Source organism: Bos javanicus, chromosome 7, assembly GCF_032452875.1.
Source record: "Bos javanicus breed banteng chromosome 7, ARS-OSU_banteng_1.0, whole genome shotgun sequence".
In the NCBI taxonomy this organism is placed as follows: Eukaryota; Metazoa; Chordata; class Mammalia; order Artiodactyla; family Bovidae; genus Bos; species Bos javanicus.
The window spans coordinates 21866492-21877534 of record NC_083874.1 but is presented as its reverse complement, the minus strand read 5'-3'; the positions used below and the strand labels follow the sequence as shown (position 1 = coordinate 21877534).

Genomic DNA, 11043 nt, shown 5'->3' with positions numbered 1-11043 from the left:
GGGCAGGTCAGAGATGTGATCAGAGGGGCTCACAGGGCCCCCTGAGGTACAAGTCTGAAAATAATCTCTTCTCTAATCCAGGTGATGGTGACATGGGCCTTCATGCTCTCCATCATAGTCTTTAAACTGTACATCTATGTATCACAACCAACTCTATGTGTATGTCTCAAAATTTTAAAGTAAGAAATTTCAAATTATAACAGCATCACAACCATGGATATACATGGTCTCTATGTTCTCTGAGATGCAAGGAGACTGTCTCTCTCACTTTCCAGAAAGAACACTGGAGCTTCAGCTTAGAGGAAAAATAAGTGTTGAAACCTGGTCTGGAACATCAGGGTTTGCCTCTCAAGTATTCATTATCCAGATTCATTATCCAAATGGTGAACTTGGTAAAAGCTCCCCATCTTAAAAAAAAAAAAAAATACTTCAAATACGGCTCTTTAAGGCTTCTGGCAGGGACGTTTTATTTTTGGTTAAAGCCACATTAATAGAAATTCCATAAAAACAAGCATGTAAACAAGGAATCAGAACTTTGGTTCACTGAAACATCTCACACCTAAAGCATCTGAGGTACAAAAGCACCTTGCTAGGTGCAGACCACCTGACTCTGCTCCAACCCTACCCGAGCGTCCAGAGATAGCACAGGCTGGTCAGAGAGGCTGGGGCCCAGGTCGTCCAGGACCTTCCCTAGTCCACTCTCTACTCCACACAAAACATTTATGCCTCCAGAGACCCGCCTGATGGGACTGGAACATAGACAGGAGTCTGTCACATTGAACTTGAAGACAACACGGACTGTGGGGCCAGGAAGGCGAAGGGCAGAAAATGATGTCAGTCAACTTCTGTCGATCCACACGGCCTCAAGAATTCCTGTCCTCGTTCATGGAACCACTTATTGGAGACTGTGAACAAACAGAAAGTATGTTACATTCCTGTTGGTTAATTTAGCAGCCAAAATTAATGATTCCTTCATGATGACTCCTACACTAGGCCTGGGAATCAGACATGAGTAAGACTTGGTTTCAGTCATCAAGTTGCTTATGAGCTGGTAAGGAAAACAGATAATTGTACAAAAGTCTGTCAGTGACACGATATATGTGCATAGGTTGCCACAGAAACAGAGCTAAAGAGCGTTTAACCATGTGGGGGAAGAGGAAACCCTAAGGCTGGGACAGAAAGCTGAACAGGAGTTATCCAGGGAAGGAAATGGACAGAGCAGGTGGTTCCTATACCAAAGGGGGTCTGGGAAGTGGGAACAGGATAAGAAAGAGAGCAAGGCACAATCCACGCTGGTGTGTGTGTCAGGGACCCCAACAAGCTTGGCACTGCTGGAATGCGGTGGGTGGGCAGTGAGATGCAAGAGACAAGGAAGCCTGTCAGGACTGTGGCAGACCTCAGTCGACCTCTGGGAGCCTGTCAGGACCGTGGCAGGCCTGGAAGCGACCTCAGGGAGCCTGTCAGGACCATGGCAGGCCTCAGTCAACCTCAGGGAGCCTGTCAGGACCATGGCAGGCCTCAGTCAACCTCAAGGGCTCTGGGCAGCAGATCTATCCTGTGTGTTGTGGGCAGCGGGGAAGCAGAGCCGGTGCTAGCACAACCACCTGAAGTTGTGTCTTAAACGCTCACAAACCACGCTTTTCATTTCATAGACTCATAATGAATTGAGAAAATTGCTTTTAATGTGCGAATGAGGTCATTGTACTTTTAAAATACACTTTGTGATAATTAAATAATACATGTACTTAGCTGAAAAAATCAAATTGTTCTACAAGGCTTATAATGATAAATAGCAATCTCCTACCCATCCCTTCCCACCACCAATCCCCACTACCACTGAACATTTAACTCCTTTGTCTCTTCTGATATTTATCCTCATTTTTCTAAATAACATTCTTATAATGTTATTTCTTGACTTTCAACTTTAGATCTTATATGTTGATAGTCTACCACAGAAGATGGGAGCTTTGGAATTTTTTACACCACTCTTAAAATACATATTTCCCCTTCCTATCTCCCAATATAGTTATATCACAAGTTCTAGTTAAATTAATATTCAGTATTTACACTATTATGTCATGTAAATATTACTCACACTTGAGTTACCTAATAGATTGTGCAGCTGACCCTTGAACAACACATTTGAACTGGGCAAGTCCAGTTATATACATGGGTTTTTTTAAAGATTTATCACTTTATTGTTAAAATTAAATATATCTTTTGCTGCACTGGGTCTTCACTGCTGTGTGTGGGCTTTCTCTAGCGGTGGCAAGGCAGGTGCTAGTCTCTAGTTGTGGTGTGTGGGTTTCTCACTGCAGGGGCTTCTCTTGTTGAGGAGCACAGACTCTAGGTACATGGGCTTTAGGAGCTGTAGCATGTGGAATCTTCCTGGACCAGGGATCAAACCTGTGTCCCCTGCATGGCAGCCAGACTCTGAACCACTGGACCACCAGGGAAGTCCTAGTTTTTTCATAGTAAATACTACAGTACTACATGATCCACAATTGTATGAATTTGTAAAGGTAGACCCGTGGATATGGAGGAACCGCATATATAGAGAGCTAACTGTAAATTACACATGGATTTTCAACTGTGTAGAGGGTCAGCACCCCTACCTAACCTTGCTTTATTCAAGGGTCAACTGTATTTTCTTTCTGGTACAACTTTTTTCCTTTTTCTTATTTTCTTTCTCATTTGCTTAATTTTCTGTGAATCTATCACTATTTATCCCCATAACTCTCCAAGAGGTCTATAAATTCATCTCTTTGTGATCACTTCCTGTCACATCCTGCTTCAAGCCTCTCCATGACTCACCACAGCTGCTTCCAAAACAAAGCTCAACTTTCAGCCTCCACAGTTTGATTTCAGCCTCAAGCCTCATCTCTCAGTCTCTGTGCCACAAGCCTCCGCTTGTGCAAGAAACAAAGGCAGCTGGTCCCCACACTATGATGTTGGTTTTAACCTGAGCCTTGTTCCACGTGGGCTTTGCTTGCCTGAGACACCTTTTCCTCTTTTTGTTTCCACTTCTCCCCACTGTGACCTCAGAACCCTTGCCAGAGCCCACTCTTCTGGGGGCCATCCTGGACCTAGGATGCCTGTATAGCTATTCTTCCTTGGGGCTTCCTCAGCTCTCTAGGCACCTCTGAAAGTGTTCCCAACCAAATGTCTTAGCATATAACCAGCTGAGTGGACAGCTAACATGGCTGCGCGGGACTACTGGTTATCAAGGAAAAACAAACACAAAACCCCAAAATCTCCAAAAGGGAGAAGGTTTTGACTCTGTGAAAATTCAGCAGCAAGTATCTCTCAGTTCAGAGTCTCAGGCTGACCACCAGAGCCCAGAGGCTACCACCACAACTTAAGCCACTCACCCCACTTGCAGCCCACAAGCACAGGGCAGGCAGCATGTCTTGTTCGATAGTCACCTTCCCCACTCCGTAGGAGGTTGTACCAGAATACAGCTGTGCCCTGGAAAGAGAGAGCCTGTCATACCCTTAGATACTGGGCTCAAGGATCTGATGCTGAGTACCACAGAGCCCCCCTCTGAGCAGAAACACTCTCTCTCTCCTGTGTTCAGGGGCACAGGACTCTGGGACTCCAGCGTACAGAAGTTCCCCAAAAAGCTCCTACCCTTCATGGTGGGGTAGATACTGAGAATCCCACCTGGCCCTCAAGGAATTTCCCTCTCCATTCCATCTCCCAAGGTGAAAGCCTAGACCACAGGTCAGGGTTCAGGAAAGGGCTAAGCTCCCTCAAAGTGATAGTCAAGCAAGCCAGGGAACTGGACTAGGAGACAGGAATGAGGTCTGGGCCCTGCACTTCAACTTTTGACCCCCAAGAACCAGAACTTACCTTCTTAGGCCAAATGGCAGCCCCCAGATCAGGAAAGACGGTGGCACCACCAGCTTCTACATCACTCATCTGGGAATACAAGACACAGAGCTTGGCCCTTCTACTCAATACTCTCAGAGCAACTGAGCCACAAAGGACATGATGAAGTATGTGGATTGTCCTTCTCTGAGCACCAGTAGCTCCACCACCAGCCCTCTGGCCAGAAAGGCTCTTCCCACACCCTGCCCTTCCCTAAACCCTGCTTAATCTGAGTGGTTCATTAGGACAGTCCACGCCATGGAGAGAGGTAGGCCTAAGGAGACCCATACCCTGGCTGTCCTCGAATGGGGAAAATCTGAGTCTGTGCTGGGAAAATGCCTGGCTGACCCCCACGCCCCTTATCCTCGTCCAAGCTGGCCCTCGCCTAACCCGGTGTGCCTTGTGAGCGGCCCTGTGGCTTCTATTACCATTGGTGGCCCCAACTCTGCACTGTTTTTCTGGCTTGGGTAACCTGCAGCTCTAGTCAGACTCTCACCTTCCCACAACAGCCACCCTCCCAGGGCCAGCTAGGGTACTCTGTCTCCAAAGGGCCTGCATCTCCCGCAGTAAAACCTCAAACTAAATGGAACACAATTTCCATAGCAGCAAGGCTGCACTCATGCCCACAGAGCTCAGCTCATGCCCAAAGCACCACCTCTTTCTCATCTGGCTCTCTTACTTCAAGTTTTTTGCCTGTAAGGTAATAAAACGTGGAGCTAAAATATTTCCACAGGACACATACCAGACAGACTGAAGGGCACCCAACAGATGAATGGTAAATGTGGAAAATGACAACCCCTGATGGCTTCCCACCAGAGCGAGGATCAAATCCAGGCTCTTTTCTAAAACCTGAAGGCCCTGGCAGTCTCACCAGCCTCTCCCTTTGGCCACCCCAGATTAACACACTATCTCTGAGACACACCACCCTTTTTTCTCTTTTTCCAACATCCCAAGTTCCTTCCCTTTTCCAGGCCTCCACACATTCTCCTCTCTACCAGAAATCATGTTCTACCAACAAATTTCCACTCAACCTTTAAGACTCAACTGACATGTTACTTCTCAAGGGAGGCTTTCTCAGAACCTCCACTCTGCATTACTTCTTCAAAGCATTTATCACTATGGTAACCAAACAATGACCTCTCCTATGTCTAAAGTCTTTCATATTAGACCATAAGCCCATGAGAAACCACACATGCCCTGCTCACCAGCACATTCACAGCAGTCCCCAGCACATAATAACCACACAATGAAACTTAAACAAGACACCAAAGGGGAAAATGGACACAGGCTTCTGTCTTTAAGTTACTTCTATGCCTCTTTAGGGCTACCTCTTTCAGCCAAGGGGAGAGGAACCTATTCCTCATGTGAGAGGTAAACCTAACCCTGGCTGGAGTACAGGCAGCAGGTGGGAGGCAGGCAGGCCACTGAGCTTCGGGGAAATGAAGGCCGGTTCATCTAAGAGCACTTCCAGGCCACCTCCTCACTCTGACACTAAGCAGAGACCTCTCCAGGACACCCATCCCCTAAGTCCAGACTAGCATTGAGCCCATCAAAAAGGAGCCAGGGATGTAAATCACAGGAGCTGGGAGAAAAATACAAATGGAAACACGGGGCAACACTCTACTCCAGCGAAGAAGGGTGCTGAGGGCCAGGAGGACCCAGCCATTGAGCAACAGTTGGTGGTACTGGCTCTGATGGGAACATATTTGAGAGCACTCTGGACCCAGGCTCCCCTTAAGCCCACACACTGCAGGCGTCATACTTACGTAGTTTAAGAACGTGGCCACACGATTCCCCGTCCCTAAACGCTTGAAAGCATCTTGCTCATCTTTCTATAAAATTAAGTGAAAGCACACAGGTGGGCCTGTACCCAATACTTACATAGTTAAGAAACGTCGCTAACCTATTCCCCTCCGTTTTGAGGCCGCTGTCAAAAGGTCGCTGCAATAGACAACAACTTTCACCCAAGTTTGCAACTGACTTCCCCTGCCACCCACAGGACTGGGGCCAAAAAGGTCGAGGGAAGGTACCAAGGGGGGGTTCCATACACAGGCCTGGACCAGGGGCCAAAGTTGCAAGGGAAATCCTGGCTGGGCATGGAGGACAAGGGGCAGGAAAGAGTTCACAGAGACCTAGTGATGTCCTCTGCTTCAGAGTCAGGGCAAAGAATGGCAGGGTTGGGTCGGGGGACCACTCCCAATATCACAGGGGAAACAGCCGGGCTGCACTTGGCTCTGGACTTGGGCTTCTCCAGTAACAAAGAGTGGGCCCTGGTGAGGTGAGGGGGCTACGGTGAAGGCTACAGCCTTCTCAAATCAGCTAGAGCAGGGCCTTTGAAAAAACCTGAGCGGGGTCTTACCCTGGAGAAGTCAAAATGTGGCTCGTACTGTCCTCCCATTCCATAATTAGCAACCTGGTAGGAAATAACAGCATTGGACTTTGTCAGCAGCATGAACCACCCTGAAGCAGCCCATCTCCCAGGTAACAACCAGAACCCCAAGGAGCAGCCTCTCTGAGGAGGGTAGCTATGCCCTGCCAGTTTGGGAAGAACAAATGCTGCAAACAGGTCTATAGTTGTGTCCAAGAGGAAGGGTGCAGCACAAATGTGGTTTCCAAGAAAGGACATGATGGCAAGCTGCAGATGGCCACCGTGGAGAAGCTCCAGCCCTTGAGGGACACATGAATGGCAGCAGAGGGAGCCCTCCTTCAGGCAGGCCATGATTATTTGCAAGATAATGAAGCGGTAATCCAGAAGAATACCAACAATAAATTCAGAACTGGTTTGGGTAGGGGGTTTCTTTTTAGTACTAGTTTGGGAGCTACTCAGTGCCTGGCCATGCTCCTGCCACCTCTGTCACCAGGCCCCAGAAACTCATCTTGGTCAGGCTGAATAGGACAAACAAATCCCACCCCATCTCATAGTGGTCCACTGTACGGAATACTTCTGCACCCAAGTGCAGCAGCAGGGCTTGGGCGGCTGGCTGCAGGGGTCCCAAAACTGCTGCTCTACCTCAGTGCCCCCAAGTGGAGTCTGAACCCGGACCAGGGCCTGAGCCACCTCAGGTATCACTAATTGGATCAGAAGTCACAAACACCTTTGTGAACAGTTTACCAGCACAATATAAGTTCTAAGTCACACTGGTTATTTTAGCTTCAGTAGTTAGATGAGAGACGAAGTTCAAGATGAAATGCAGAATCTGACATGAAAGCTGACGTACTAAATGGTACCACCAATGTCTATCTGGGAACACTTGGCTACTGTGTCTTAATGAAACCATAAACACTTTGAAGATTCAACTATTAGTCCTCAGAAAAGTGGTTTCATACAAACTTTGTGGTGATTCTAAGAGTCGGGAGAGAGATGCTGCAAAACTGGCAATAATGGCCATCTATTAACAGGATGGAGGGAGAGGGAGGATGGGCTCTACAAGAGAGAAAATCCTCCTTTTGGAGTATAAAACAGTATTTATTGAATGTGATGAAACGCAGATTTGGGGCAGAATGATTTTTTTCAATGTCCATAAAAATAAAAACATTGATAAGGAGAATCGGAATCAGTGGAAGAAAACATCCTGTCACACACTGCTTTGGCCGTCAAGTGTCCCACACCAAAAATACTATCAACAGTGCGAGGAGGCCCAGTTCAGCAGGTGACCCTGAGACTGACGATGCATGTAAGGAGAGAGGTGCTAGAGAAGCTGATGAAGTGATATCACAAATGATTTTCCTTTGGATCCACTATAGCCAAGAACTTGAAGAAAACTTTAAACATGACTGTGATCAGTTTTCCAGTGCATTCAGGAGAGTTCACTTGCTGCTTGTTGCTGGAGGTGCAAGGTATGACTACATTTTCCAACACACCCACTTGCTGGATGGAGGGCTTAAACTTTCACTACCTGGGGATAATGAAAGAAGCTGCATTGTTACGGGTGGCTCATCTTTTAGCAGTTTTGAGAATCATGGTGATTCTCACGTTTGATCATAGTGTTCAGGCTACTGTACCTGTAGTATTTAATACCATCCCCAAATAGTACAAGTGCCATGGGAACTTCTGGATGTGCAGCCATCAGAATCACCATCTGGGCAACTCCAGGCCCCAGACTCATACCTCACATAACAAGAAGCTGTACATCAAAACTGATTCCTGAGAGGAGGTATTCATTTGTCACAAAAGTATTAAGAGTCAGTCCTTTGAAAGATGTGGGTATTTACAATACTGAGGTCAGAGTGAAGGGGGAAAAATAGTTAGAAATCACTTTTTTGGTGAGACTGAGACATCAGCAGAGTCTTCAGCCTTCAGGAATTCTGGCAATGCAGAATCTCTTCCACTCTCAGACAGGCCCTCATCCAATTCAAAAGAAAGCCTCGATCACCCTTTCTTCCAAATGATCTAAAGCAAACACATCAACTACAGGTGAGGATGTCAGCAGACAGCAGAAGAACCAGTTCCTTTCCAGAAGCCTGTAATGCCCCCATGCGGACCCTGGTGGGAAGGCTCTTGCTGGTGCCTAGGCATGTATCACACTATGTGGAATGAACACTAGGAGACAGGTTCTGAAACCTAGTTTCCTATCCCCTGTCCGTGTAGGATCAAAGCTTTGAACAACACCGGCTGGCAAAGAAAATGCCAAGACAGCTCCTAGAGAACGAAAGCAAACAACAATGGTCTTCTGGAAGACCCTGACCATAAAAGGCCATACGCTGGGAGCTGCGGCATTCAAAGCCCACTTATCAACTGAGTCACAGCATTACAAAAGGTCAGTTAAGAGGAAGCCAGACCAAGGACAAAGCTGCGTCTTCTGGGGTTGCATGTGAGATAGGGTACAGCCTGGCATACACAGTCATCCAGGAGAGCAACAGGAGTACAGGCCTTGTACACTCTTTTCAGCCTCTTGGTCCAGGGTACGGAGTCAGCAACCAAATGGAACATCATCCTCAGTAAGGGCCATGATGGTCCTAACACTGGCTCATTTGCAGGAAGCAATGGCAGATGTCTTAACAACAACACAAAACCTGTTCCAGGAAGGTATGAATTACAACTATACCAACAGGACTGCACTTGGGGCATGGAGACCCTTTCACTCTTGAAAGGGGTGTGCTCTCCCACGTAACGGGAGTGGGAGATGTGGCAGAAGTCCTCTCTTGATGCGCTTGTCTGCAGATCTTACCTAAAAATTAGACTTTCAAACTCAACACTAAGCTCAGTGGAACTGAAAAAATTACATAAAATGTTCACAAGACTGTAAGATAATCAGCATGCTTTAAAAAAAAAAAACAAACAACAACAACTCTGGTAGACTTCACACAAATCCATAAAGACAACCTTCAAAATTGGTTTTGGTTGCTGCCCCAGCTATGGAGTGGGGAGTAAGTGCTGATTTGCTTGGATGTGTCCAGGCAAAAGTTCAGAGAATATTTTCCAAGTGATCTCAGTTGAATATTCTACTGAGAGCTATGGTTGATCAGTTAAAGTGTGAGATCCTTAAATACACAGACCCTCTGGCCAAACAGATCCAAGAGACTCAAGAAAAATGCCAGTGAAACTTTTCTGGCAGTGTCTCAGGGCATCACTTTACAGCAGAATTCAGAATCTGGAATGTTCAGAAGGGAGCATGCCCAGTGCTGATTTGAATTCAATAGAACAGAGGACATATTAGTAGGAACTCTGCCCATAATGTTCAGTATGGTGCTGCCGTGTGTCTTCACCTCTGAAATAAAAAGCAGGAAGCCAGGGTCCCACAGAATTACTTAAAATGGAGTATTTCATCTTCACCATCCAACCAATCTAGGCCACTCCCTGCTAAAGTATTATAGAACATTTTACCTCCAAATGGACTTGACTAAGACTCAGAACCATACCTCTGAATATATTCACAGCTCTTAGAGGTGTCCCTGGAACAATTCAGGGTATCAGCTTCTGTAGTTAGGATGACGTAAATGGGCCTGCCACACCCACCAACAATCCCTAGCACCTAGTGTGATACTTGGGCACAGAGAAGATATTCAGGTGACATTTGTGAACACTAACTGTTGTATGCCAGTGGGCATACTTAATTCTGGCTTCCCAGTAGGAGGCCACTCCATACTCGTGGCATCTTGTAGTCATACAGTTACCCTAGGCCCAGCCCTGAGCACCCTGGGAGATGATCTAGCTAGAAACACTCCCTTCCCAACTCCAGGGTCCCAGGAACAAGCCATACCTGCAACAATTCTGCGGTCTTCACTGTTAGCCCTGTGATGTGCTGCATCCGCAGATTCACCCGAGCCACAACGGGGTCATCATCCTCCTCCAGCCAGGAGCTACACCGAAACAAGAGGGAGAGAAAAGCAGGGCAAAGCAGGCTTCGATGAGGTCCTCCACTCTCCCCAGCCTCAGGGCCGGCGCTGAAGGCAGCACAGAGTGAAAGCTCCCCGTAGGCAGGTGCAGGCGCCAGCAGGGAGGACACCCACCCAAGCCACCGCCCTCAGTAGGAGCTAGGAGGCCCCGGAGTTGGGGCGTGAGCAGCCATCCCTCTTCCACCATCACCTTTGCTAACCTTTTGGAAACCCTGTAGCTGGCGACAGTAAGCACACCTGTCTTGGGATCACGAACAGTGGCTCGTGCAAGCTGGAAGGCAAGAAGAAAGGGCACACTTATCATTCTTTGCCTTGAGTGTTTTCCTGGAGAGACTGGGACCTGATCTGCCAATCAGACCAGGAAGGGAAGGAGCTCTGCAGGTAGTGGCTCTAGCCAAGGCCCCTTGATCCTGCAAGCCAGGCCAGGGCAGTGGTCTCCAAATTCCTGTTCTGCTGTCAGAGCCTGGCCCCTGCCCGCCCCTGGCTCCCAGGTCCATGCTGTCTTCAGAATTATGCCTATGGAGTCTGTTTAGTCTATTCACCCATCTGCCTAGACAGCCCCTTTCTCCCCAGGCCCACACACCACACCTGCCCACGCCTGGCCGCTCCCACCATATTCAGACTATTCTGCTGTCCCTGAGTCTCAGTCCTGCATGCTCCTCTCAACACGGTCAAGTCCACTGTCCTTCTGAACCTCAGCAACCTCCTCTGCCCAGAAACCTACCCAAACACTCTCCTACTGCACAGCCTCTGCTGGCCTCCTGCTGCACAAGGAACAAAAACAGAAAGCACAGTTTTCACTCCCTTGGGAGCTCTGCAAGGTCAGAAGATCGTCAG

The 11043-nt window shown here is 47.7% G+C and overlaps 1 protein-coding gene across 5 annotated transcripts in view; it reads right to left on the bottom strand.

Moving 5' to 3' along the window:
- Positions 1-442: 442 nt before the first annotated feature.
- P4HA2 (prolyl 4-hydroxylase subunit alpha 2) overlaps positions 443-11043 on the bottom strand; it is a 70994-nt gene continuing 60393 nt past the window's right edge. For 2 of the 5 annotated variants that reach the window (XM_061422848.1, XM_061422849.1), the window contains 7 exons: positions 10407-10477; positions 10071-10170; positions 6230-6283; positions 5752-5811; positions 3853-3921; positions 3372-3468; positions 443-905 (listed from right to left, as the gene is read on the bottom strand). In XM_061422848.1, the coding sequence (XP_061278832.1) occupies positions 835-905; positions 3372-3468; positions 3853-3921; positions 5752-5811; positions 6230-6283; positions 10071-10170; positions 10407-10477 (522 nt within the window). In that variant the 3' untranslated portion in view covers positions 443-834. Of the gene's footprint in view, positions 906-3371; positions 3469-3852; positions 3922-5636; positions 5703-5751; positions 5812-6229; positions 6284-10070; positions 10171-10406; positions 10478-11043 lie in introns of all 5 variants that reach the window. The other 3 variants (XM_061422846.1, XM_061422847.1, XM_061422850.1) reach the window with 2 other exon arrangements.